The 25308-nt window shown below is 40.2% G+C and overlaps 4 protein-coding genes across 4 annotated transcripts; all 4 read right to left on the reverse strand.

The window, feature by feature from the left end:
• Positions 1-327: 327 nt before the first annotated feature.
• On the reverse strand, positions 328-1302 carry LOC133107382 (olfactory receptor 4E1-like). Its single transcript, XM_061216374.1, has one exon. It carries the CDS (start codon positions 1300-1302, stop codon positions 328-330), a length of 975 nt encoding a protein of 324 aa, XP_061072358.1.
• Positions 1303-8853: 7551 nt separating this feature from the next.
• LOC133107384 (olfactory receptor 4E1-like) lies at positions 8854-14994 on the reverse strand. The gene is made up of 6 exons (XM_061216375.1): positions 14985-14994; positions 13472-13583; positions 12819-12965; positions 12363-12437; positions 12125-12296; positions 8854-9723 (listed from the first exon to the last, which is right to left on the reverse strand). The coding sequence occupies exons 1-6, from the start codon at positions 14992-14994 to the stop codon at positions 8854-8856; spliced, it is 1386 nt and encodes a 461-aa protein (XP_061072359.1).
• A 2964-nt stretch (positions 14995-17958) lies between these two features.
• LOC133107385 (olfactory receptor 52K1-like) lies at positions 17959-18942 on the reverse strand. Its single transcript, XM_061216376.1, has one exon. The coding sequence runs from the start codon at positions 18940-18942 to the stop codon at positions 17959-17961; it is 984 nt and encodes a 327-aa protein (XP_061072360.1).
• A 4709-nt stretch (positions 18943-23651) lies between these two features.
• On the reverse strand, positions 23652-24635 carry LOC133107386 (olfactory receptor 52K1-like). Its single transcript, XM_061216377.1, has one exon. It carries the CDS (start codon positions 24633-24635, stop codon positions 23652-23654), a length of 984 nt encoding a protein of 327 aa, XP_061072361.1.
• Positions 24636-25308: the final 673 nt, after the last annotated feature.

A 25308-nucleotide genomic window follows, 5' to 3' on the forward strand; every position in this document is an offset into this window, starting at 1 on the left:
CAAACATCAAAGTGGCCCAGTCAAAGTCCTGAACCTTGAACCCAAATTTTGTGGCAATAGCAGGAATGAGCAGTTCATGCTTGAGAATGAGCAGATTTTTGTCTGAATTAAGAAATTAACCAAAGAAGACTGGGCTAAAATTCCAAATTAAAACCTGTAATTATTGCTGCGGAAGGTGGTGCAACCAGTAATGAAGTTTACACAAAATATTACATTTTGTCTAAAGGACAGAAATCATTCAGTGTGAGAAATATGCAACAATACAGGAAATTAGCAATGGGGCAAATACTTCTTCACAGCACTGTACATCCCTATATTTCTATTATTTCATTTCAAATCAAATGTCAAATGCATTTGGGATCTGAAACCCAGGTGTAAAAAATCTCTTTTCCACAATAGTTTTGAAACACTTTTCCTGATTTCCTTAGTTCTGATCCCATATATGATTGGATTCAGGAGTGGAGGGGTCAAAATGAAATGTATAGACATGAATATATTAATATCTGCTGGGATGTAAACATTTATTCGGTTATAAATCACAGAGAAGAAAATAACCAGGGAAAAATTCATGAAGGTGATTAAATGAGGAGAACATGTGCTGAGTGCTTTCTTTTGTGAATCTTTTGAGGCTTTCAGACTGATAGTGAGGATCTTTGCATATGAGACCAGCACAATAATAAAAGGGAAAACTATTAAGATTGTAGTACCAAATACGCCATACAGATTAAACAGAGCACTTTTCACACAGGAGAGGCTAATGAGTGTGAGGTTGTCACAGTACAGCTTTTGAATGGAGAACCTGCAGAGTTGCAGAGTAGAAGTCAGATACACTTGAACAGGTAGAGAAAACAGAGGGACAATGTTGGCCACAGTCAACAGTGCTTTCACTTTTCCAGGTGTCATGATGGTGTGGTACTGCAAAGGCTTGCAAATGGAGACATACCGGTCGTAGGCCATCACTGTTAAGGTGCTATATGCAGAACTTGCATAGAAATTTATAAAAAAGATCTGAACTAGGCAAGCTGTAAAAGAGCCCATTTGACTGTCTGAAAGTAGGTTTTCCATGACTTTTGGCCAGATAGCAGAGCTTCCTATCAGTCCATTTAATGCCAAGTTAAACAGAAAAATGTACATGGGTTTGTGTAGGCTGGAATCAAAATAGATAACCAGCATCAGAAAAACATTAGAAAAAACTTGCAAAATGTACACCAAAATGGTCAAAGTAAAAAATAAAACATTTAGAGGTTTGGCTGATCCATATATTGTGAATATCAAAGTGACTTCAGAAATGGAATGGTTCATTTTCACAGTGCTTCTGTCCTGTGAGGAATTAAACTGTAAGAAATTAGACTTTTAGCACCATTTTTTTTTAGCACAGCACAATTAGCACAAAGTAAAACACAAACGAATGCATTTATTTTATTATTGGAACATGTTGTAAAAATGACTGGTTTCTTGTGCTAACAATTTATTGTCTATCCTTACGTTTCTCATCCACGCTTAAATACATTTAAACCAACAATAAACAGTTAAATTAGCCTCACCTTGCATATGCTATTTCACTGACCATTCTGCAATCAATCTATTTAAATATTAAGACCCTATTCTGGAGAAACTTCCTCCCTGGTAAGGTTGAGAAATGAAGTTGTCATAAATGTGTATTAGTTAATTCTCTGAAATGTTCCCCTGGTTTAATGTGAGACAAACATATAGTATATTAATATTTTTTCTGTATATACTATACCTTATACCTTATAGTATATTCAACTTTTTACTGTTAATAAAATAGCATATAGTATATTAACCTTTTTTTACTGTATGTAATATGTCCCATGGTATAATAACCCTTTAAGGAGTGCAATCACAAATATCTGATAAGAATGCTTTTAACTGAGCATTCTATTGCTGGTGTAACAATCACTACAGGTAATTGAAAGTAATGAGTTCAAGAACCCAAAGTTGTCCAGACATGAAAGTCTAAGAATCCCGCAATATTTCTCAGGGTCATCTCACCTTCATTGACTCCCTCTTGCTATGAAGGCAGTATGTCACTACAGAGGTATGTGTCACAGATTTTTATCTACTTCTGAATGATGGGTCACCATGACCTGAGGGAGCATATCCTCACAAAATAATTACATCATTTGAAACATAAGATTGGAGGGAGAGGGGTTTGGGGAGTGTTATTAACATTACATTAATGGCATTTGGCAGACGCTCTTATCCAGAGCAACGTACAGTTGATTAGACTAAGCAGGAGACAATCCTCCCCTGGAGCAATGTAGGGTTAAAGGCCTTGCTCAAGGGCCCAACGGCTGTGCGGATCCTATTGTGGCTAGACCAGGGATCGCACCGCCGACCTTGCGGGTCCCAGTTGTTTACCTTAACCACTACGCTACAGGCCGCCGCCGCATATTAACAAATTACAAATTGGCCCAGTAGTTTATGAGATTCTTATGAGATGTCTTAAAAACATTGTGCAGTGGAATTTTCCTATCCAGTGTCATACTCTGCGGCTGAAAGTTTAAAGGCTCAACCTGCTCAGGCACGGTTCTAGTACAAGGACTTCTGGATTTGATCCCAGACTGGGAGGCTATTGGTGATTGTGTCACTCACATTAAGGGGGGACTCTTTTTTTTGTGCCCATGTTTCATCACTTCATATCAAACCCTGCTGGTCATTTTTTAAGATATACAGTGGGGTCGAAAAGTGTGAGACCACATTGAAATCTGGGAGGTTTTTTCATATAATGACGAAGATAAACAGAACGTTTTCGTATTTAGGACAATTTTAAGTTACTTCAAAGCTTTGAAAACCAAAGAAGAGAAAGGAGTGCTGCCAATCCACAATCACCTGATCTCACTGGTGGACCCCACTGTACATCTGGGTCATTATTGAAAGTCATACTTGTCCATTCTCTGAAGTCACCTACTACAGCAAGTTCTGTCTGGTTCAATGATTTAACACGAACAGTTATTTAGCTGGTGCTTTCATCCAAAGCGACTTACCATTGATTTGATGAAGGTGGGGTGAAGGGCCTTGCTTAAGGGCCCAAGAGCTGCAGTCAAGCACCATACCCACTTTGACAACCCCTACATGCCAACACATGAACTGATTGTTCATCACCCTTAGGTGAGTCCTGTAGGCCTCCCAGTCTGTAGGAGGGAATGTTCCTGTTCCTTCCTACAGCTGTTGTCCAATGTCCTATAGGTCCCCCTCTCTGTGGGTGGGAACACTACATTATATTATTGTCATTTAGCAGATGATCTTATCCAGAGCGACATAAAATAAATTACAAATCAGAACCAGGTACAAGTGCATTGAAGACCCTAGAGGAACGTACTGTTCCAAATCCTAGAGTGATCACAGAGATAAAACTTGAACCCTTGAAGAATAAATCTACTTTCCAAGTAGCATACCATGGTTGGCTGCTAGAATATGAGAATAACGATATATAAGTGCAATTATAACCAATAGCATACACATAGCTTGCATGACTAATTATAACAGTGAGGTTAGGAGAGACAGGTGCAACCTGAAGAGTTGTTTTCAGTCTGTGCTTGAAAGTGTTGTGCTGTTCTGACATGCATGGGAAGGTCATTCCACCACCGTGGGGCCAGAACAGACAGTAGTTGTGACCGACAAGTGCAGGTGCGAGGAGGGGGAGGTGCCAGGCGTCCAGACATAACTGAAGTGACAGGTCTGGCAGGTGTATAGGGTCTGATTAGCTTTTGGATGTATGCTGGGGTTGATCCCTTAACTGCCAGGTATGCAAGCACCAATGTTTTAAATTTGATGCAAGCCGAACAAGCAGCCATTGGAGGTTGGTGAGCAGGGGGGTGACCAGAGGAGCCGCAATGCTCTGGATCAGTTGGAGGGGTCTGATGCCAGATACCAGAAGGCCAGTTTGCATTCCAGCCGAGCCAATATCTACGTGGTTACAAGATATACTTATGGCTAAATGGAGTGTTCACACATCTTTTAATATTACCGTTATCTACTTTGTTGCTGAAATGAACGTAACTTAATATTATCATCATCTCGCCGCTAATAGCCTACCAAAGTAAAACAAAATGAGTGATTTTAAAATGTCCTTTGACTTCTTGATTTGGAAAGATAAAACAAAAAAATAAAACTTGGATCAAAATACCAGCAAGACCACCAAACCCCAGCAAAGCAAATGATGACTCATAACGACGCCATGAGTTATTTAAATGACTGCAAGTTATCCAGATAAACGTCTACAACAAAGACAAATGACTTTGTCAGTGTCAGTATCGTCTGGTGTAACATACATTAGCAAGCAGTGGGGATACATTATTGCAATAGCATTGCTTAGCTAACGTTTGTGCAGTGGGGATACATTATTGCAAGTTAACGTTCGCAATACCACTGCTTAGCAACCAATAAACTACTGTTTTGAAACATAGTTCCATTAAAAATACATTCATTTGAAGTTTGTGTCTGTCTTTTGTGAAAATAAATGTGGTAACCATTCCATACCACTTAATTAAGGAGTGCAATCACAAATATCTAATTAGAATGCTCTGAACTGAGCATTCTAATGCTGGCGTAACAGTCACTACAGGTAATTGAAAGTAATGAGTTCAAGAACACAAACCTAGAATTTTGAAACACACAACAACAAAAGAAACCTGAATCTGAACCTGAAATGTAAAACAGTTCAACCCAAACTCGTCAGACATGGAAGTCTAAGAATCCCTCAATATTTCTCAGGGTCAATTATAAAAGTGAGGTAGGGAGGGACAGATGCAGTTGGAAGAGTTGTTTTCAGTCTGTGCTTGAAAGTGGTCAAAGACTCTGCTGTTTTGACGTCCACAGGAAGGTCATTCCACCGCTGTGGGGCCAGAACCGACAGTTGTCGTGACTGAGAAGTGCAGGTGCGACGAGGGGGAGGCGCCAGGCATCCAGACATAGCTGAATGTACAGGTGTAGCAGGTGTATAGGGTCTGATTAGCTGTTGGATGTATGCTGGGGCCTTACTGATCCTTTAACTGCCTGGTATGCAAGCACCAATGTTTTAAATTTGATGCAAGCCATAATAGGCAGCCAGTGGAGGTCGGTGAGCAGGGGGGTGACGTGAGAGTCTCTGGGGACATTGAATATATTTACATTACGTCCACGCCAACTGATACTGAACAGCTCATCAAAATAACAACACCAACTAAGGTCTGTAACTGTTTTTTAACCATTCTTCATTGGAATGAATGACTTCTGGTGTCCATCAATCCAATGATGTGCTGAGTTGTGATTAACAATGTAGTGGAAAAATTTCTTAGAGATATAAAGTCTTAAGAACTGTAGATCCCTACCTAAATAGGTGAGGACTGACTCTTTTTTTTTTTAAATGGGTGTTGTTAAATTGTTTAATCCTCTGGGGTCTGAGGGCAAAATGAGGAAAACTGGTGACTGTGCCATGCTCTGACATTTGTGTCATTTTAATCAACTTTATATACAGTGATTCCAAAGTGTTTCATATCCTTGTTTTCAGCACAAACTCAGCAACAACAATATGGCAACAGTAAGTAGGTCAGAATCATATGTTGGTTGTAAATTGCTCTAGAATCACACAACTTGTAAATAGTAGTTTTGAAAATGCACATGAATGCTGTAAAAACACATAATAATCAATTTGAATGAAATCACAGAAATGTGTTAATCTAGATCTTGGGTATCAAAAGATGACAAAATATTGTAGCAAATCCAATTATAAATATAAAATAAATTTAAAAAACGTAGCCTTGTCACTACTATTTTCAGCAGCAGTTGACAATGGGAGGGCTAATGGCCTTTCTTCAATTAATATTTATGTGGTATGCGGTCCTGCCTGGTAAGTAGGCTTTTCACACCTGGCCTGACCCCTCCCTACCTCTAAGACAAACCAATACTCAATGAGCAATTTAGAAGACAGAAACAAATAAAAAAATGTTTTTATTGAAATCACAACACAAACTACATACAATGAAGATGCCATTCACAAACACGCGCATGGCATTTTGCAAAACAGTTAATATTTAGCTGCAAGCTTAAGGGGGCATCACACTCTTTGCAGGATGGACATTGGGAAAAAACAACACTGTGGAATGCAGAGTATGCAAGTCTTGCAAAAATGCAGAGGTATTATTTTAGTGGTAACTTACAAACGCGCATTACAATTCAGACGAACACAGAGAGAAGTTGCAATACGGCACACGCATTTACCAATGTGATCGTAAGAAATACACTTGGTCTTGGAGTTGGTCTGTTTAGCCTCAGTTATTTCTGCTTTTTCCTCAAACGTAGATACAGTATGCTAATATTGATTGTGCGACGACAGCCAGTTTTAGAATCCTGGTTACGCCACTACACATCATATATTCATTATATATTCAGATGCAATGGTGAGAGTGTGGGAATTAACAAACGCTAAATAATTAAACGAAGCTGCAGTACACACGGAAGAAATGCACTTACTCATGACGTCCAGTCATTTGTGCCATTTTCCTTAATGAAACAAGTTTACCTCAAAAGAAGCGAATAGCCTATGCTTTTGTATGTCATTTTATCGTGGTTTGCGGCATCGCCCCTCCCCTGTAAGATAATTATTAATCTCCCCCTTTTTCACTTTGAATGAAATGGGCCGAATTCGCATGGAGCGAAACTCACATATTAATGAGTAAAGATCACGAAATCGCAGTGGTCTTATTCATCTCATTTAAAACGTTGCATTGCGAAGTCAAGATTCTAAGGTTTCTGTCAATATGTTCGTTGCATCTGTATGGTAATATCTCAAGTTAATCATCCAAATAGAAAGGAAAGTTGATCTGATCGCGTCCCCCGAGGGTTAAATTATTGGGGCACTGGATGGCTCACCCGGTTCAGGGTGGGCCCCACAGTCTCCGATCAAAACTGGAATGTGCCAGAACCATTAGGCCCAGGGTAAGGGAGCTCAGCTACTTTTAGGCCCATTTTATTCTCTAGCCCTTACCCTAATTCTAACCTGAACCCACATCTCAATAATTCTAAATGTTAAAAAAAATATGATCAGAGCACTATATGAAGTTTGAAAGTTAAATTAAACTGCCAACTTTTTATAGACAAATATAATCCAGAATTGGAAAGTGGCAGTCAACACTACCACATGATAATGCACACACAGCAGGTAGTCAGTGTGAACATACACTGTGTGGCACTGTGTGGCACAGTAACATATTAGCAGACATTGACAACTATACATTATTTACAAGAAACAACCATAAGGCCATGTTGTTTGTGCTTCTTGGGATGCTCTAAGACACACACACACACACACACACACACACGCACACCTGTACGCATGTAGTCAGTTCATGCAGGTATATACAGTGGTTAGTGTACCCCTGGTCAAATTTGTTGACTTTATCAACTAGTAGAAATACATTTTCACATCTTGTTGAGGGAAAAAACTTTTGCCATTTTATTGGGCAATAATTTTTATTTGCTGAATTTAACAGATTTAAAAGACTAAATGGTAAGATTACAAACATTTCCTGTAGCCAGTAAGCAGTCTTTCTCTTCCCGTTGGACTTTTCCCCCACACTTCATTGCAGAACCCTTTTAATTATTATATATTCTTAGGAATTATTGCACACACTGCTTGTTTCAAATTACCCCGCTGACTTTCTGCGTCTGGGACTTGTAAGGCCATTCTCATGAGTCCTCAATGTTTCATTCCAATACCAGTACCCTGAAAAAGTATTTGCACACTTTCTGATTTCCTCAATTACTGCATATTTTTCACACGGAATGGTTTTAGATCTGTAGATAAAATGCAGCAGACAAAGGGAACCTGAGTTTTCAAACAAAGTGGCCCAGTCCAAGTCATGAACCCAATAGATATTGTGTGGCAGGTCCCAGAAATGAGCAGTCATGCTTGAAAATGAGCACATTTGTGTCTGAATTAAAAAATTAAAAGAAGACTGGGTTAAAATTCGGAATGAAAAGTTGTAATTATTGCTTCTGAAGGTGGTGCAACCAGTAATTAAGTTTAAGGGAGCGATATGGGTGTTAAATTCTTTCTTGAAGTAAATACAAAATTTTCTAAATGTGTTTTCTGCTTAATCAGGTACAAAGCACATATTACATTTTGTCTAAAGGTCTGAAATCATTCAGCAAGAAATATGCAACAATACAGGAAATTAGGAATGGGACATATACTTCTTCCCTGCACTGTACATCCCCAATGTATATTCTTATGGTTTCATTTCAAATCAAATTACATTACATTACATTATTGGCATTTGGCAGACGCTCTTATCCAGAGCGACGTACAACAAAGTGCATACCCATAACCAGGGATAAGTTCGCTGAAAGACCCTAGAGGTAAGTACAATTTCAACTGCTACCTGTACAACAAAGATAAGGACAAGGGGCTTTTTTTTTTTTTTTTTTTTTGAACAAACAAACAAACAAACAGAGCAAAAGTCACCAAAGTTAACTATCCAAACACTGCTTACCTAGCCAACTAAAAATACCGATACACAAAGCAAGTCACAGAGACAACAATTAAGGTTCACAGGGAGGTAGGGAGGGATGGGGTACATCTGCTTGAGTACAGAGCAAAAACTGTACCACTGTCCACATACTTACAGACTGCACTGTATATTTTTAATGCAAATAAAAACAGCAAATAGCAGTTTTTCTGCCTTGCCTTCTAGGAAATTTCCTGCGGCACAGACATGGCCAATAGTTGGAGATGTAGTCAGCTCGGGCTCCTCAGTCTCTGCAATGGAATCATTGCAATAAAAACTCTTCTTTTATTTACAAGACTTCAAATGTGGTCAGTGAAAATACTTGAATTGTCTTGGACTGCAGTCAAACACCTCTATGGATAATAGCTGGCTGCATTTGGGATCTGAAATCTGAGTCTCTTGTTTTCCCCAATAATTTCAAAACACACTTCCTGATTTCCTTTGTTCTGATCCCATATATGATTGGATTCAGGAGAGGAGGAGTCAAAATGAAATGTACGGTCATGAATATATTAATATCTCCTGGGAGGTAAACGTTTATTCGGTTATAAATCACAGAAAAGAAAATAGCTAGAGAAAAATTCATGAAGGTGATTAAATGAGGAGAACATGTGCTGAGTGCTTTCTTTTGTGCATCTTTTGAGGCTTTCAGACTGACAGTGAGGATCTTTGCATATGAGACCAGCACAATAATAAAAGGGAAAACTATTAAGATTGTAGTACCAAATGCGGCATACAGATTAACAAGAGCACTTCTCACACAGGAGAGGTTAAGGACTGCCAGGTTGTCACAGAACAGTTTGTGAATGGAGAACTTGCATAGTTGCAATTTAGAAGTCAGGTTGACTTGAACAGATGTACAGAAGAGAGGGACAGTGTTAGCCATGGTCAACAGTGTTTTTACTTTACTGGGGGTCATGATGGTGTGGTACTGCAAAGGCTTGCAAATGGAGATGTATCGGTCGTAGGCCATCGCTGTTAAGGTGCTATATGCAGAAGTTGCATAGAAATTAACAAAAAACACCTGAACTAGACAAGCTGCAAAAGAGACCATTTGACTGTCTGAGAGAAGGTTTTCCATAATCTTTGGCCAGACAGCAGAGCTTCCTATCAGTCCATTTACTGCCAAGTTAAACAGAAAAATGTACATGGGTTTGTGTAGGCTGGAATCAAAATAGATAACCAGCATCAAAAAAACATTAGAAAAAACTGACTGACAAGCACAGCACAATAAGCACAAACTAAAGCACAAACGAATGCATTTATTTTATTATTGGAACATGTTGCAAAAATGACTGGTTTCTTGTGCTAATAATTTATCGTCTAACTTTACGTTTCTCATCCACGCTTAAACACGTTTAAACCAACAATAAACAGTTAAATTAGCCTCACCTTGCATATGCTATTTCACTGACCATTCTGCATCAGTCAATTTAAATATTAAGACCCTATTCTGGAGAAACTTCCTCACTGGTAAGGTTGAGAAGTGAAGTTGTCATGAATGTGTATTAGTTCATTCTCTGAAATGATCCCCTGGTTTAATGTGAGACAACCATATAGTATTTTTTTTTTTTTTTTTTACTGTATATAATATGCCCCATAGTATAATAACCCTTTAAGGAGTTCAATCACAAATATCTGATAAGAATGCTTTTAACTGAGCATTCTATTGCTGGTGTAACAATCACTACAGGTAATTGAAAGTAATGAGTTCAAGAAGTTGTCCAGTCATGAAAGTCTAAGAATCCCTCAATATTTCTCAGGGTCATCTCACCTTCATTGACTTCCTCTTGCTATGAAGGCAGTATGTCACTACAGAGGTGTGTGTCACAGATTTTTATCTACTTCTGAATGATGGGTCACCATGACCTGAGGGAGCATATCCTCACAAAATAATTACATCATTTGAAAAGTAAGATTGGAGGGAGAGGGGTGTTATTAACATTACATTAATGGCATTTGGCAGACGCTCTTAGCAACGTACAGTTGATTAGACTAAGCAGGAGACAATCCTCCCCTGGAGCAATGCAGGGTTAAGGGCCTTGCTCAAGGGCCCAGCGGCTGTGTGGATCTTATTGTGGCTAGACCGGGGATCGAACCCCCGACCTTGCGGGTCCCAGTTGTTTACCTTAACCACTACGCTACAGGCCGCCGTCGCATAGTAACAAATTGCAAATTGGCCCAGTAGTTTATGAGATTCTTATGAGATGTTTAATCTTAAAAACATTGTGCAGTGGAATTTTCCTAAATCATACTCTGCGGCTGAAAGTTTAAAGGCTCAACCTGCTCAGGCACTGTTCTAGTGCAAGGCTATTGGTGATTGTGTCACTCACAGTAAGGGAGGGCTCAGTTTTTTTTGTGCCCATGTTTGATCACTTCATATCAAACCCTGCTGGTCATTTTTTAAGACATACAGTGGGGTCGAAATGTGTGAGACCACATTGAAATCTGGGAGGTTTTTTCATATAATGACGAAGATAAACAGAAAGTTTTCGTATTTAGGAAAATTATAAGTTACTTCAAAGCTTTGAAAACCAAAGAAGAGAAAGGAGTGCTGCCAATCCACAATCACCTGATCTCACTGGTGGACCCCACTGTACATCTGGGTCATTATTGAAAGTCATACTTGTCCATTCTCTGAAGTCACCTACTACAGCAAGTTCTGTCTGGTTCAATGATTTAACACGAACAGTTATTTAGCTGGTGCTTTCATCCAAAGCGACTTACCATTGATTTGATGAAGGTGGGGTGAAGGGCCTTGCTTAAGGGCCCAAGAGCTGCAGTCAAGCACCATACCCACTTTGACAACCCCTACATGCCAACACATGAACTGATTGTTCATCACCCTTAGGTGAGTCCTGTAGGCCTCCCAGTCTGTAGGAGGGAATGTTCCTGTTCCTTCCTACAGCTGTTGTCCAATGTCCTATAGGTCCCCCTCTCTGTGGGTGGGAACACTACATTATATTATTGTCATTTAGCAGATGATCTTATCCAGAGCGACATAAAATAAATTACAAATCAGAACCAGGTACAAGTGCATTGAAGACCCTAGAGGAACGTACTGTTCCAAATCCTAGAGTGATCACAGAGATAAAACTTGAACCCTTGAAGAATAAATCTACTTTCCAAGTAGCATACCATGGTTGGCTGCTAGAATATGAGAATAACGATATATAAGTGCAATTATAACCAATAGCATACACATAGCTTGCATGACTAATTATAACAGTGAGGTTAGGAGAGACAGGTGCAACCTGAAGAGTTGTTTTCAGTCTGTGCTTGAAAGTGTTGTGCTGTTCTGACATGCATGGGAAGGTCATTCCACCACCGTGGGGCCAGAACAGACAGTAGTTGTGACCGACAAGTGCAGGTGCGAGGAGGGGGAGGTGCCAGGCGTCCAGACATAACTGAAGTGACAGGTCTGGCAGGTGTATAGGGTCTGATTAGCTTTTGGATGTATGCTGGGGTTGATCCCTTAACTGCCAGGTATGCAAGCACCAATGTTTTAAATTTGATGCAAGCCGAACAAGCAGCCATTGGAGGTTGGTGAGCAGGGGGGTGACCAGAGGAGCCGCAATGCTCTGGATCAGTTGGAGGGGTCTGATGCCAGATACCAGAAGGCCAGCCAGCAGAGAGTTGCAGGAGTCCAGGCGGGACAGGACCATTGCTTGAACAAGGAGCTGAGTTGAGTGGGCGCTGAGGAAGGGGCGGTTTCTCCGGATGTTGAACAGGAAGAACCTCCATGGAGGTTCCTTGCAGTGGGAGATGAGGTCACTGAAGTGTCCCCTAGTGAAATGGAACAATCAGAAAAGGGAGAGGTTAGAGCAGGGATGAAGATTAGCCCCTTATTACCTGGGTTGAGTTTTAGATGGTGGTTGTCCATCTAGCTCTGGATGTGTCTCATCAGGCGGAGATACTGGTAGAGACCTATGTGTCAGATGAGGGAAAGGAGATAAAGAGTTGTGTCATCAGTATAACAGTGGCAGAGTTGGTTAGAGGCAGCTAGTTCAAGTGGTTTGGATAGAATAGGAAGAAGAAATACTGGACGGTAGTTCTGCATAGTGGAGGTGTCCAGAGTGGGTTTTTTCAAGAGTTGAGTGATGTAGGCCCTCTTGAAGGATGAGGGGAAACATCCAGAAGACAAGATCCACAAGGGAGGTGAGAAATAGGAGGATGTCAGTTGTGATAGCTTGAAGGAGAGATGAGGGGATAGGGTGAAGGGCACAAGTGGTAGGGCGGTGGCAGAGCAGGAGTTGAGAAAAATCAGTGTCTGTGAGGGGAGAGAAAGAGTATAAACAGGGAGCAGGCTCAGAGAGGGAAGCAGGGACAGTGAGGAGGCAGGTAGAGGGGGCAGTGGAGGTCGTGAAGGTGCTGTGGATGTCTGCAATCTTTTCATCGAAGAACACTGCAAAGTCATCAGCATTGAGGGAGGTCTGAGATGGTGGGAGCAGTGTGCTGAGGTGTGAAGAAAAAATAGAGAAAAGTATGAATTATGGTTTGATAGTAATCTACCTTGGTGGTGGTGATAGCAGAAGAGAATGCCGCCAGGAGAGACTGTTAGGAAGAAAGGTCGGTTGGCTCCTTGGATTTCTCCCATTTCCTGTCACCTGCACGGAGGCTGGCCCTGGGGGTATTTAGAGTGTCAAACATCCATGGGCTGGGAGGGGAAGATTGAGCAGGCCTAGAGACAAGAAGACATAGAGACAAGTGCCGAGGAGAGAGGAAAGCATGGTGGCAGATGCAGAGTCAGTGGGGAGATTGGAGAAGGTTTCAAGAGGAGGGAGAGAAGCAGGAGGAGCGGGAGGAGTGAAAGGAAGCGGTGTTCAGACATATATAGACGGGTAACAGTGGGGTTAGAAGAGGAGCAGTTTATTACAAAGATCAGCTCAAGAAGGTTTCCTGCCTTGTGGGTTGGGGAAGTATGCTGCAAGGAGTGGAGTAATGGTAGGAAGGCAGCAGACTGGGAGGCGTCCAGGTGGATGTTGAACTCTCCCAGGAGGATCTGCAGTGTGCCGTCCTTGGGGAACGAGCTGAGTAGGGTGTCAAGCTCATCGAGAAAACTTCCCAGGGGCCCTGGAGGACAATAAACAAAAACATTATAGAGGTTGATAGGGTGGGTGATTGAAATAAACAGTGGTATTCAAAAGTGGATTGGGATAGGTCAATGAGGGGGAACACAGAATTTTCAGGAGGGGGAGATCAACAAACCAGTACCACCACCACAACCAGATGGCCAGGGGGTGTGAGAGAAGGAGAATTAGGATGAAAGGGCAGTGGGATTGGGTTGTTATCAGGTGTGATCCAGGTCTCGGTGAGGCCGAGGAAATGTAGGGACAGAAGCATAGGCAGTCCGCGTGGCAGACTGGCTCCATAGCCCCCCTCCAACTGTGAAGTTCTCACAGGGGGTCAATGGGGATGGAGGGCCACGTCACTGGAAGCGCCTTCTGTAGGGGAGAGAGCAGACTGGAATGAGAGCATGGCTAGACAACTTGCTCATTGCTAAATAGAATGGTTGTGCGATCGCAAAGTTTCTAACAATTGCTAATCACATTTGCTACGGAAACACAGTGAATGCCCACAGTATCTAACTGATGCTGAACAGCTAATCAAAATAACGACACCAACTAATGAAACTGGGGACAATTAAATAAAACTACCAGGTTCCATAATATCTAACACTGGTGTAAATAACAACATCGCAACTAACAAACTAGCAATAGTGGAGTAATGACATGGCAAAGATTTCCATAATATCTAACGCTGAACACACTTGGAAAACTCGATACTAACACTATGTTCACAACTTATCCATTGTTTTTACATACCCATTATTCTGAATGAAATCAAGAGCAAGCCAGCATCATACCTGATCTGCCGGATACGAGTCTTGGCTCTCATGAATGGGTCATAGTGAGCGAGTTCATTGGTAGGAAAATTTGTATTGGGAGGAGAATAAGCTAATTATAAATAACATTTATCTAATTTATGTAACAAACATTTTAGAATGAAAATGGAACTGTGTTAATATTTTCAGGAAACAAGAATTAATTGCTTTATTAAACCAGAATATGGCAGTGTCGTTAGGCCCTGGGTGAGGTTTCAGTTGCTTTTAGTCCCATTTTCATCTCTAACCCAAACCCTAATCCTAACCCGAACCCCCATGAACTCTCAGTGTTAAAAGAAATATGATCAGAACACTGTATGAAGTTTGAAAGGTGAAATTGAACTGGCAACCTTCTATAGAGAAATAGAATCCAGAATTGGAAAGTGGTAGTCAACACTACCACATGATAATGCACACACAGTAGGTAGTCAGTGTGAACATGCAGTCAGTAGTTTGTGGCACAGTAACATATTAGTAAAAATTGTCAACTATACTTTGTTTACAAGAAACAACCATGAAGCCATGTTGTTTGTGCTACTTGGGCCTGCTCTAAGAGACACACACACACACACACATACACACACACGCACCTGTACGCATGTAGTCAGTACATGCAGGTATATACAGTGGTAAGTGTACCCCTGGTGAAAGTGCATTTTCTTTTTACTTTGTCAACTAGTAGAAATACATTATCTTGTTTCAGAAAAAACTTTTTTTTGATGGTCAACATTTTATACATTTTAATGGGCATTTTATTTGCTGAATTTAACAGATTGAAAAAACTAAATTGTACAGTAAACGCAGCATGTACAACAGGTTCGCTACCTTGTCAGACAGCAACACCTCTAGCAGATTACAAACACTTCCTGTAGGCAGTTAGCAGTCTTTCTATTCTTTTTTTAGATCTGTAGATAAGATGCAACAGACAAAGGGAGCCTGAGTAAACACAAGACACATTTTTGAAATTGCCATGTAATTTACTTCATGAAATAGAAATATCAAACATCAAAGTGGCCCAGTCAAAGTAGGGTGTCAAGCTCATCGAGAAAACTTCCCAGGGGCCCTGGAGGACAATAAACAAAAACATTATAGAGGTTGATAGGGTGGGTGATTGAAATAAACAGTGGTATTCAAAAGTGGATTGGGATAGGTCAATGAGGGGGAACACAGAATTTTCAGGAGGGGGAGATCAACAAACCAGTACCACCACCACAACCAGATGGCCAGGGGGTGTGAGAGAAGGAGAATTAGGATGAAAGGGCAGTGGGATTGGGTTGTTATCAGGTGTGATCCAGGTCTCGGTGAGGCCGAGGAAATGTAGGGACAGAAGCATAGGCAGTCCGCGTGGCAGACTGGCTCCATAGCCCCCCTCCAACTGTGAAGTTCTCACAGGGGGTCAATGGGGATGGAGGGCCACGTCACTGGAAGCGCCTTCTGTAGGGGAGAGAGCAGACTGGAATGAGAGCATGGCTAGACAACTTGCTCATTGCTAAATAGAATGGTTGTGCGATCGCAAAGTTTCTAACAATTGCTAATCACATTTGCTACGGAAACACAGTGAATGCCCACAGTATCTAACTGATGCTGAACAGCTAATCAAAATAACGACACCAACTAATGAAACTGGGGACAATTAAATAAAACTACCAGGTTCCATAATATCTAACACTGGTGTAAATAACAACATCGCAACTAACAAACTAGCAATAGTGGAGTAATGACATGGCAAAGATTTCCATAATATCTAACGCTGAACACACTTGGAAAACTCGATACTAACACTATGTTCACAACTTATCCATTGTTTTTACATACCCATTATTCTGAATGAAATCAAGAGCAAGCCAGCATCATACCTGATCTGCCGGATACGAGTCTTGGCTCTCATGAATGGGTCATAGTGAGCGAGTTCATTGGTAGGAAAATTTGTATTGGGAGGAGAATAAGCTAATTATAAATAACATTTATCTAATTTATGTAACAAACATTTTAGAATGAAAATGGAACTGTGTTAATATTTTCAGGAAACAAGAATTAATTGCTTTATTAAACCAGAATATGGCAGTGTCGTTAGGCCCTGGGTGAGGTTTCAGTTGCTTTTAGTCCCATTTTCATCTCTAACCCAAACCCTAATCCTAACCCGAACCCCCATGAACTCTCAGTGTTAAAAGAAATATGATCAGAACACTGTATGAAGTTTGAAAGGTGAAATTGAACTGGCAACCTTCTATAGAGAAATAGAATCCAGAATTGGAAAGTGGTAGTCAACACTACCACATGATAATGCACACACAGTAGGTAGTCAGTGTGAACATGCAGTCAGTAGTTTGTGGCACAGTAACATATTAGTAAAAATTGTCAACTATACTTTGTTTACAAGAAACAACCATGAAGCCATGTTGTTTGTGCTACTTGGGCCTGCTCTAAGAGACACACACACACACACACATACACACACACGCACCTGTACGCATGTAGTCAGTACATGCAGGTATATACAGTGGTAAGTGTACCCCTGGTGAAAGTGCATTTTCTTTTTACTTTGTCAACTAGTAGAAATACATTATCTTGTTTCAGAAAAAACTTTTTTTTGATGGTCAACATTTTATACATTTTAATGGGCATTTTATTTGCTGAATTTAACAGATTGAAAAAACTAAATTGTACAGTAAACGCAGCATGTACAACAGGTTCGCTACCTTGTCAGACAGCAACACCTCTAGCAGAACTAGCAGATTACAAACACTTCCTGTAGGCAGTTAGCAGTCTTTCTATTCTTTTTTTAGATCTGTAGATAAGATGCAACAGACAAAGGGAGCCTGAGTAAACACAAGACACATTTTTGAAATTGCCATGTAATTTACTTCATGAAATAGAAATATCAAACATCAAAGTGGCCCAGTCAAAGTTTTGAACCTTGAACACAATAGAGATTGTGAGCAGAAATGAACAGTTCATGCTTGAAAATGAACACATTTTTGTCTGAATTAAAATAATTCAGCAAAGAAGACTTTTAATTCAAAATTAAAAGTTGCTTGTAATTATTGCTGCTGAAGGTGGTGCAACCAGTAATTAAGTTTAAGGGAGCAATCACTTTTTACAGGGGTGATTTGGGTGTTAAATCTTTTCTTGAAATAAATAGCAATTTTCAAAATGTGTTTTGTGCTTACTCAGGTACCCTTTGTCTAATATGACATTTGGTCTAAAGTTCTGAAATCATTCAGTGTGAGAAATATGCAACAATACAGGAAATTGGGAATGTGGCAAATACTTCTTCACAGCACTGTATATCCCTAATGTATATTCCTATTGTTTCATTTCAAATCAAATGTGCTGGAGTAAAGAGACTGTATCACTGTCCAAATACTTACAGACTGCACTGTATATTTTTAACTGTATATTTTTCTGCCTTGCCTTCTGGGAAATGTCACAGCAATAAATGGAGATGTAGTCAGATCTGGCTCCTCCGTCTCTCCAGTGGAATCATTGTAATATAAACTCTTCTTTTATTGACAAGACTTCAAATGTGGTCAGTCAAAATACTTGAAAACTCTTGGACTGCAGTCAAACATCTCTATGGATAATAGCTGGCTGCATTTTGAATCTGAAACCCAAGTGTAAAAAGTCTCTCCTTTTCCACAACAATTTCAAAACACATTTCCTGATTTCCTTAGTTCTGATCCCATATATGATTGGATTCAGGAGAGGAGGGGTCAGGATGAAATGTACAGACATAAGTATATTAATATCTCCTTGGAGGTAAACATTTATTCGGTTATAAATCACAGAGAAGAAAATAGCCAGGGAAAAATTAATGAAGGTGATTAAATGAGGAGAACATGTGCTGAGTGCTTTCTTTTGTGCATCTTTTGAGGCTTTCAGACTGACGGTGAGGATCTTTGCATATGAGAGTAGCACAATAATACAAGGGAGAACTACTAAGCTTATAGTAACAAATACGCCATACAGATTAACCAGAGCACTTTTCACACAGGAGAGGTTGACAAGTGCCAGGTTGTCACAGAACAGCTTGTGAATGGTGAACCTGCACAGTTGCAGTCTAGAAGTCAGATACACTTGAACAGATATAGAAAAGAAAGGGACAATGTTGGCCACAGTCAAAAGTGCTTTCACTTTTCCGGGAGTCATGATGGTGTGGTACTGCAAAGGCTTGCAAATGGAGACATACCGGTCGTAGGCCATCGCTGTTAAGGTGGTATATGCAGAAGTTGCATAGAAATTAACAAAAAACACCTGAACTAGACAAGCTGCAAAAGACCCAATTTGACTGTCTGTGAGAAGGTTTTCCATAATCTTTGGCCAGACAGCAGAGCTTCCGATCAGTCCATTTACTGCCAAGTTAAACAGAAAAATATACATGGGTTTGTGTAGGCTGGAATCAAAATAGATGACCAGCATCAGAAAAGCATTAGAAAAAACTGACAAGATGTAGACCATGAGGGTAAAAGTAAAAAATAAAACATTTAGAGGCTGAGCTGATCCATATCTTGTGAATATCAAAGTGACTTCAAAGGTGGACTGGTTCATTTTCACAGTGCTTCTGTCCTGTGAGGAATTAAACTGTAGAAAATTAGACGTTTGAGATGAATTCTTTGCACAAATTAAAACACAAACTAATGGATTTATTTTATTATGTTCCCAAAATGACTGGTTTCTTGTGCTAACATTTTAATGTCTAACCTAACATAAAACATCTTATAACACTTTAATGCAATTTCAGAAATGTGAGACACAACAGGACATTTTTCTCATCCACACATGTTACATCCATACTTAAACACATTTAAACCAACAATAAACAGTTACATTTGGCTCACCTTGCATATGCTATTTCACTGACCATTCTGGATCAATCAATTCAAATGTTAAGACCCTATTCTGGAGAAACTTCCTCCCTGGTGAGGTTGACAATTTTATTTGTCATGAATGTGTCATAGTTCATTCTCTGAAAATGTTTGGTCTAATGTGAAACAACCATATAGTATATTAACCTGTTTTACTGTAAATAATATACCATATCGTTTATTAACCTTTTTACAGTATATAATGTACCATGTAGTAGATTAACCCTTTCAGAAATGCAATCACAAATATCTGATTAGAATGTTCTTAACTGAGCATTCTAATGCTGGTGTAACAATCACTACAGGCAATTGAAAGCAATGAGTTCAAGAACAGAAACCTAGAATTTTGAAACAAACAACAACAAAAGAAACCTGAATCTGAACCTGAAATGTAAAACAGTTCAACTTGTCCAGACATGGAAGTCTAAGAATCCCTCAATATTTCTCAGGGTCATCTCACCTTCATTGACTTCCTCTTGTTATGAAGGCAGTATGTCACTACAGAGGTGCGTGTCACAGATTTTTAAGTACCTCTGGGTGTCGTCAAATGATGGGTTGCCATGACCTGAGGGAGCATATCCTCACAGAATAATTACTTCATTTCCAGGTTTTCCGGGTTGGGGGGTGTTGTTAATCAAACTGCAAATTGGCCCAGTCGCTGATGAGATTCTGTTTAATAAAGCTTAAAAACATTGCATAGTGGTAATAGCCAATATGGCCCGAAGGCAGCCATTTTCCTGTCCAGTGTAAGAAAATCATACTTTGAGACTGAATGTGTACAGGCTCAACCTGCTCAGGCACTGTTCTAGTGCAAGGACTTCTGGATTTGATCCCAGACTGTGGAGCTATGGCAATTGTGCCAGGGAGGATAGGAGGATGAAGTGGTTGACCGTGTCAAAGGGTGCAGAGAGATTAAGGAGGATCAGGACAGAGGAGAGGGAGGCTACTGAAGGGATTCATTGACAGAGAGGAGTGTGGTCTCCGTTGAGTGGTTAGGTCTGAAGCTGGACTAGTGGGGGTCCAGCAGGTTGTTCTGTGAAAAGAAAGAAGAGAGTTGCTTCGAGGCAGCTACTTCAAGTGATTTGGATAGAAAAAGAAGGAAAGATATCGGATTGAAGTTCTATATAAAGTGGCCTTTTTAGGAGTGGGGTGATGTAGGCCCTCTTGAAGGATGAGGGGAAACACCGGGAAGACAAGGATAAGTTCAGAAGGGAGGTGAAAAATGGGAGGATGTCAGGTGTGATTGCCTGAATGAGAGGTGAGGGGATAGGGTCGAGGGCACCAGTGGTAGGGCGGTGTGCTGAGGAGTGAAGAGAAGATAGAGAACAGTTGACGAGGGTTAGAAGAGGACTTATGAATTATGGTTTGATAGTAATCTACCTTGGCGGTGGTGATAGCAGAAGAGAATGCCGCCAGGCACTCTTGTTAGGAACAAAGGTGAGATGGGTCCCTGGATTTCCCGCACATCCCCTCAGCATCATGTAGGCTATTCCTGGAGGTATGTAAACTGTCAGACATCAATGGATTGGGAGGGGAAACATGAGCAGGCCGAGAGACAAGAGGACAGAGAGACAAGCGCCGAGGAGAGAGAAAAGCAGGGTGGCAGATGTAGTCAGTGGGGAGATTGGAGAAGGATTCAAGAGGAGGGAGAGAAACAGGAGGAGCGGGAGAAGGAAGAGGATGGATTTGGAAATTAAGTGGTTATCAGACATATGTATAGGGGTAACAGAGAGGTTAGAAGAGGAGCAGTTCCTCAGAAAGATCAGGATCAAGAAGGTTTCCAGCCTTGTTGGTTGGGGAAGTATGCTGCAAGGAGAGGTCAAAGGAGTGGAGTAATGGTAGGAAGGCAGCAGACTGGGAGGTCCAGTCCAGGTGGATGTTGAAGTCTCCCAGGAGGATCAGCAGGGTGCCATCCTCAGGGAATGAGCTGAGTAGAGTGTCAAGCTCATCAAGGAAACTTATCAGGGGCCCTGGAGGATGATAAACAAAAACAATACAGAGGTTAATGGTAGTGGTATTCAAAAGTGGATAGGGATAGGTCAATGTGGGGGAACACAGATAATTTCAGGAGGGGGAGATCAACAAATCAGTACCACCACCACAGCCAGATGGCCAGGGGGTGTGAGAGGAGGAGAAGGAGGATGAAAGGGCAGCGGGAGTGCAGTGTTATCAGGTGTGATCCACGTCTCGGCGAGGGCAAGGAACTGTTGGGACAGAAGGGAGGCATAAGCAGTAATTAATCAGCCGTTTGCGCGGCTGTAACAGCCGTTTGCGCGGCTGTAACTGTGAAGTTCACACAGGGGGTCCGTGGGGGTTGGAGAGCCATGGTGCCTTCTGTAGAAGAAAGAACAGACTGGAATGGGGGTGCTAAGACATACTAAGAGCACGTCTAGACAACTTGCTAATTGCTAAATAAAACATTTGTTAGATCACTAAGTTTCTAACAATTGCTAATCACAGTTGCTAGGAAAACAGTGAAAAACGCCCACAGTATCTAAATGATACTGAACAGCCAGTTGAAATAACAACACCGCAACTAATGAAACTAACAAGAGCTGAGTAATACCACAAGGTTTCTGTAATACCTAACACTGAACAAGCTAGGTAAATTCAGCATTCGATACCATCTTTGTCCCCGGAGCAAGGCAGCACCATAACTGATCTGACGGATATGAGTCTTGGCTCTCATGAATGAAATACTTCCCCAAACGAGCTACAGTTAATTATAATTATTTTAGCTAATTATTAATAATATTTCTCTAATTTATGTAACAAATATTTTAGAATCAAAACGGAATTGAGTTAATATTTTCTGGAAACATTAATTAATTGGTTTGTTGGAAAAATAATTGTTTACAAGTTGTTATCCCCGAAACAAGCAACGAAATTCATAATTCTCTACCTCCGTCTATTCCGATGGACTGCCCGCAACGCAGAGTTTGTAAAAATCCAAAGTATCCGTCAACCGTCGGCCAACAGAAATAACGGCCAACAAGGGGGCACAGGTCTGTACATATCCTTTAACCATTCCCTTTGGAATGAGTGTCCATCAATCCGATGATGCACTGAGTTGTGAACATAGCGTTATTCTCTCAAATCGGAAGGCCTTCAGTACCTTATTCTAATCCTAACCCGAACCACTACACTACCACATGATAATGCACACTACCGCAGGTAGTCAGTGTGAATATGCTCTCAGTAGTTTGTGGCACAGTAACATATTAGCAGATATTGTCAACTATACATTGTTTACAAGACAAAACCACAAGGTCTTCTCTAAGACACACACACACACACACACACACACACTTGTACGCATGTAGTCAGTGCATGCAGGTATATACAGTGGTTAGTGTACCCCTGGGCAAATTGCATGTTTTATAAGTAGAAATTATTTTGCACATCTTGTTTAGGGAAAAAAACATTTTAATGGGCAATTAGTGTTTATTTGCTGAATTTAACAGATTGAAAACTAAATGGTACAGTAAATGCAGCATGTACAAAAGCTTTGCTGTCAGACAGTACTTAGCAACCCCTCTACCAGAACTTAAAGATTACAAACATTTCCTGGAACCAGTTAGCAGTCTTTCTTTTCCTGTCGGACATTCCCCTCACTCTTCCTGGCAGAACCCTTTTAATGATGATATATTCTTAGGAATTATTGCACACACTGCTTGTTTGACTTTCTGAGTCTGGGACTTGTAAGGTCATTCTAATGAATCCTTAATGTTTCATTCCTATGCAGTGCCCTGTAAAAGTATTTACACACTTTAGATAGAATGCAACCAACAAAGGGAACCTGAGAAACATAAAACAAATTTATTTAAAGAAAAAATTAATCAAATAGTCGAAGTCCTGAACCTTAAACCCAATAGGTATTGTGTGGCAGGACCAGAAATGAGCAGTCATGCTTGAAAATGTGGACAGTTTTGTATGAATAAAAAAAAAAATTCACCAAAGAAGACAGGGCTAAAATTCCAAATTAAAAGTTGGTGCAACCAGTAATTAAGCTCAAGAGAAAAATCTATTTTTACAGGGGTGATTTGATCATTAGTCTAATATTACATTTTGTCTAAATGTCTGAAATCATTCAGTGTGAGAAATATGCAACAATTCAGGAAATTAGGAATGGGACAAATACTTCTTCATGGCACTGTACATCCCTAATGTATACTCCTATTGATTCATTTCAAATGTACAGAGTGCAGAGCCAAAACTCTATCACTGTCCAAATACTTACAGACTGCATAGTATATTTTTAACTCCTTTCTGCCTTGCCTTCTGGCAGCACAGACACAGCCAATAGATGGAGATGTTGTCAGCTCTGGCTCCTCAGTCTCTGCAATGGAATCATTGTGATAAAAAATCTAATTGAATAGTCTTGGACTGCAGTTAAACACCTCTATGGATAATAGCTGGCTGAATTTGGGATCTGAAGCCCATGTCTAAAAAATCTCTCCTTTTCCACAATAATTTTGAAACACACTTCCTGATTTCCTTAGTTCTGATCCCATATATGATTGGATTCAGGAGAGGAGGGGTCAAGATTAAATGTACAGACATAAGTATATTAATATCTCCTGGGAGATGAACATTTATTCGGTTATAAATCACAGAGAAGAAAATAGCCAGGGAAAAATTAATGAAGGTGATTAAATGTGGAGAACAAGTGCTGAATGCTTTTCTTTGTGCATCTTTTGACGCTTTAAGACTGACAGTGAGGATCTTTGCATATGAGAGCAGCACAATGATAAAAGGGAAAACTACTAAGATTGTAGTAACAAATGCGCCATGCAGATTAACCAGAGTACTTTTCACACAGGAGAGGTTAACAAGTGTCAGGTTGTCACAGAACAGCTTGTGAATGGAGAACCTGCACACTGGCAGTCTAGAAGTCAGATACACTTGAACAGATGCACAGAAGAGAGGGACAATGTTGGCCACAGTCAACAATGTTTTCACTTTTCCGGGAGTCATGATGGTGTGGTACTGCAAAGGCTTGCAAATGGAGACATACCGGTCGTAGGCCATCGCCGTTAAGGTGGTATATGCAGAAGTTGCATAGAAATTAACAAAAAGCACCTGAACTAGGCAAGCTGTAAAAGAGCCCATTTGACTGTCTGAGAGAAGGTTTTCCATAATCTTTGGCCAGATAGCAGAGCTTCCAATCAGTCCATTTAATGCCAAGTTAAACAGAAAAATGTACATGGGTTTGTGTAGGCTGGATTCAAAATAGATAACCAGCATCAGAAAAACATTAGAAAAAACTTGCAAAATGTAGACCATGAGGGTAAAAGTAAAAAATAAAGCATTGAGCGATTGGGGTGATCCATATCTTGAGAATATCAAAGTGACTTCAAAAGTGGATTGGTTCATTTTAACAGTGCTTCTGTCCTGTGAGGAATTAAACTGTAGAAAATTAGACATTTGAGATGATTCTTCGAACAAATTAAAACACAAACTAATGGATTTATTTTATTATTAAAACATGTTGCAAAAATGACTGGTTTCTTGTGCTAACATTTTAATGTTTAATCTAACATAAAACGTCTTAAAACACTTTAATCCAATTTGAGAAATGTGACACAACAGGACAGTTTTTTCATGCACACACTTTCCACGCTTAAACAGATCTAAACCAACAATAAGCAGTTACATTTGGCTCACCTTGCATACGTTATTTCACTGACCATTCTGCATCAATCAATTCAAATGTTAAGACCCTATTCTGGAGAAACTTCCTCCCTAGTGAGGTCGACAATTTAAGTTGTCATAAATGTGTATTAGTTCATTCTCTGAAAATGTTTGGTCTAATGTGAAACAACCATATAGTATATTAACCTTTTTACTGTAAATAATATACCATATAGTTCATTAACCTTTTTACAGTATATAATGTACGATAGAGCATATTAACCCTTTCAGAAGTGCAATCACAAATATCTTAACTGAGCATTCTAATGCTGGTGTAACAATCACTACAGGTAATTGAAAGCAATGAGTTCTAGAACACAAACTTAGAATTAAAAAAGAAACTAAACAAAACCTG

This window comes from Conger conger, chromosome 13, assembly GCF_963514075.1.
Source record: "Conger conger chromosome 13, fConCon1.1, whole genome shotgun sequence".
NCBI classification, from domain to species: Eukaryota; Metazoa; Chordata; class Actinopteri; order Anguilliformes; family Congridae; genus Conger; species Conger conger.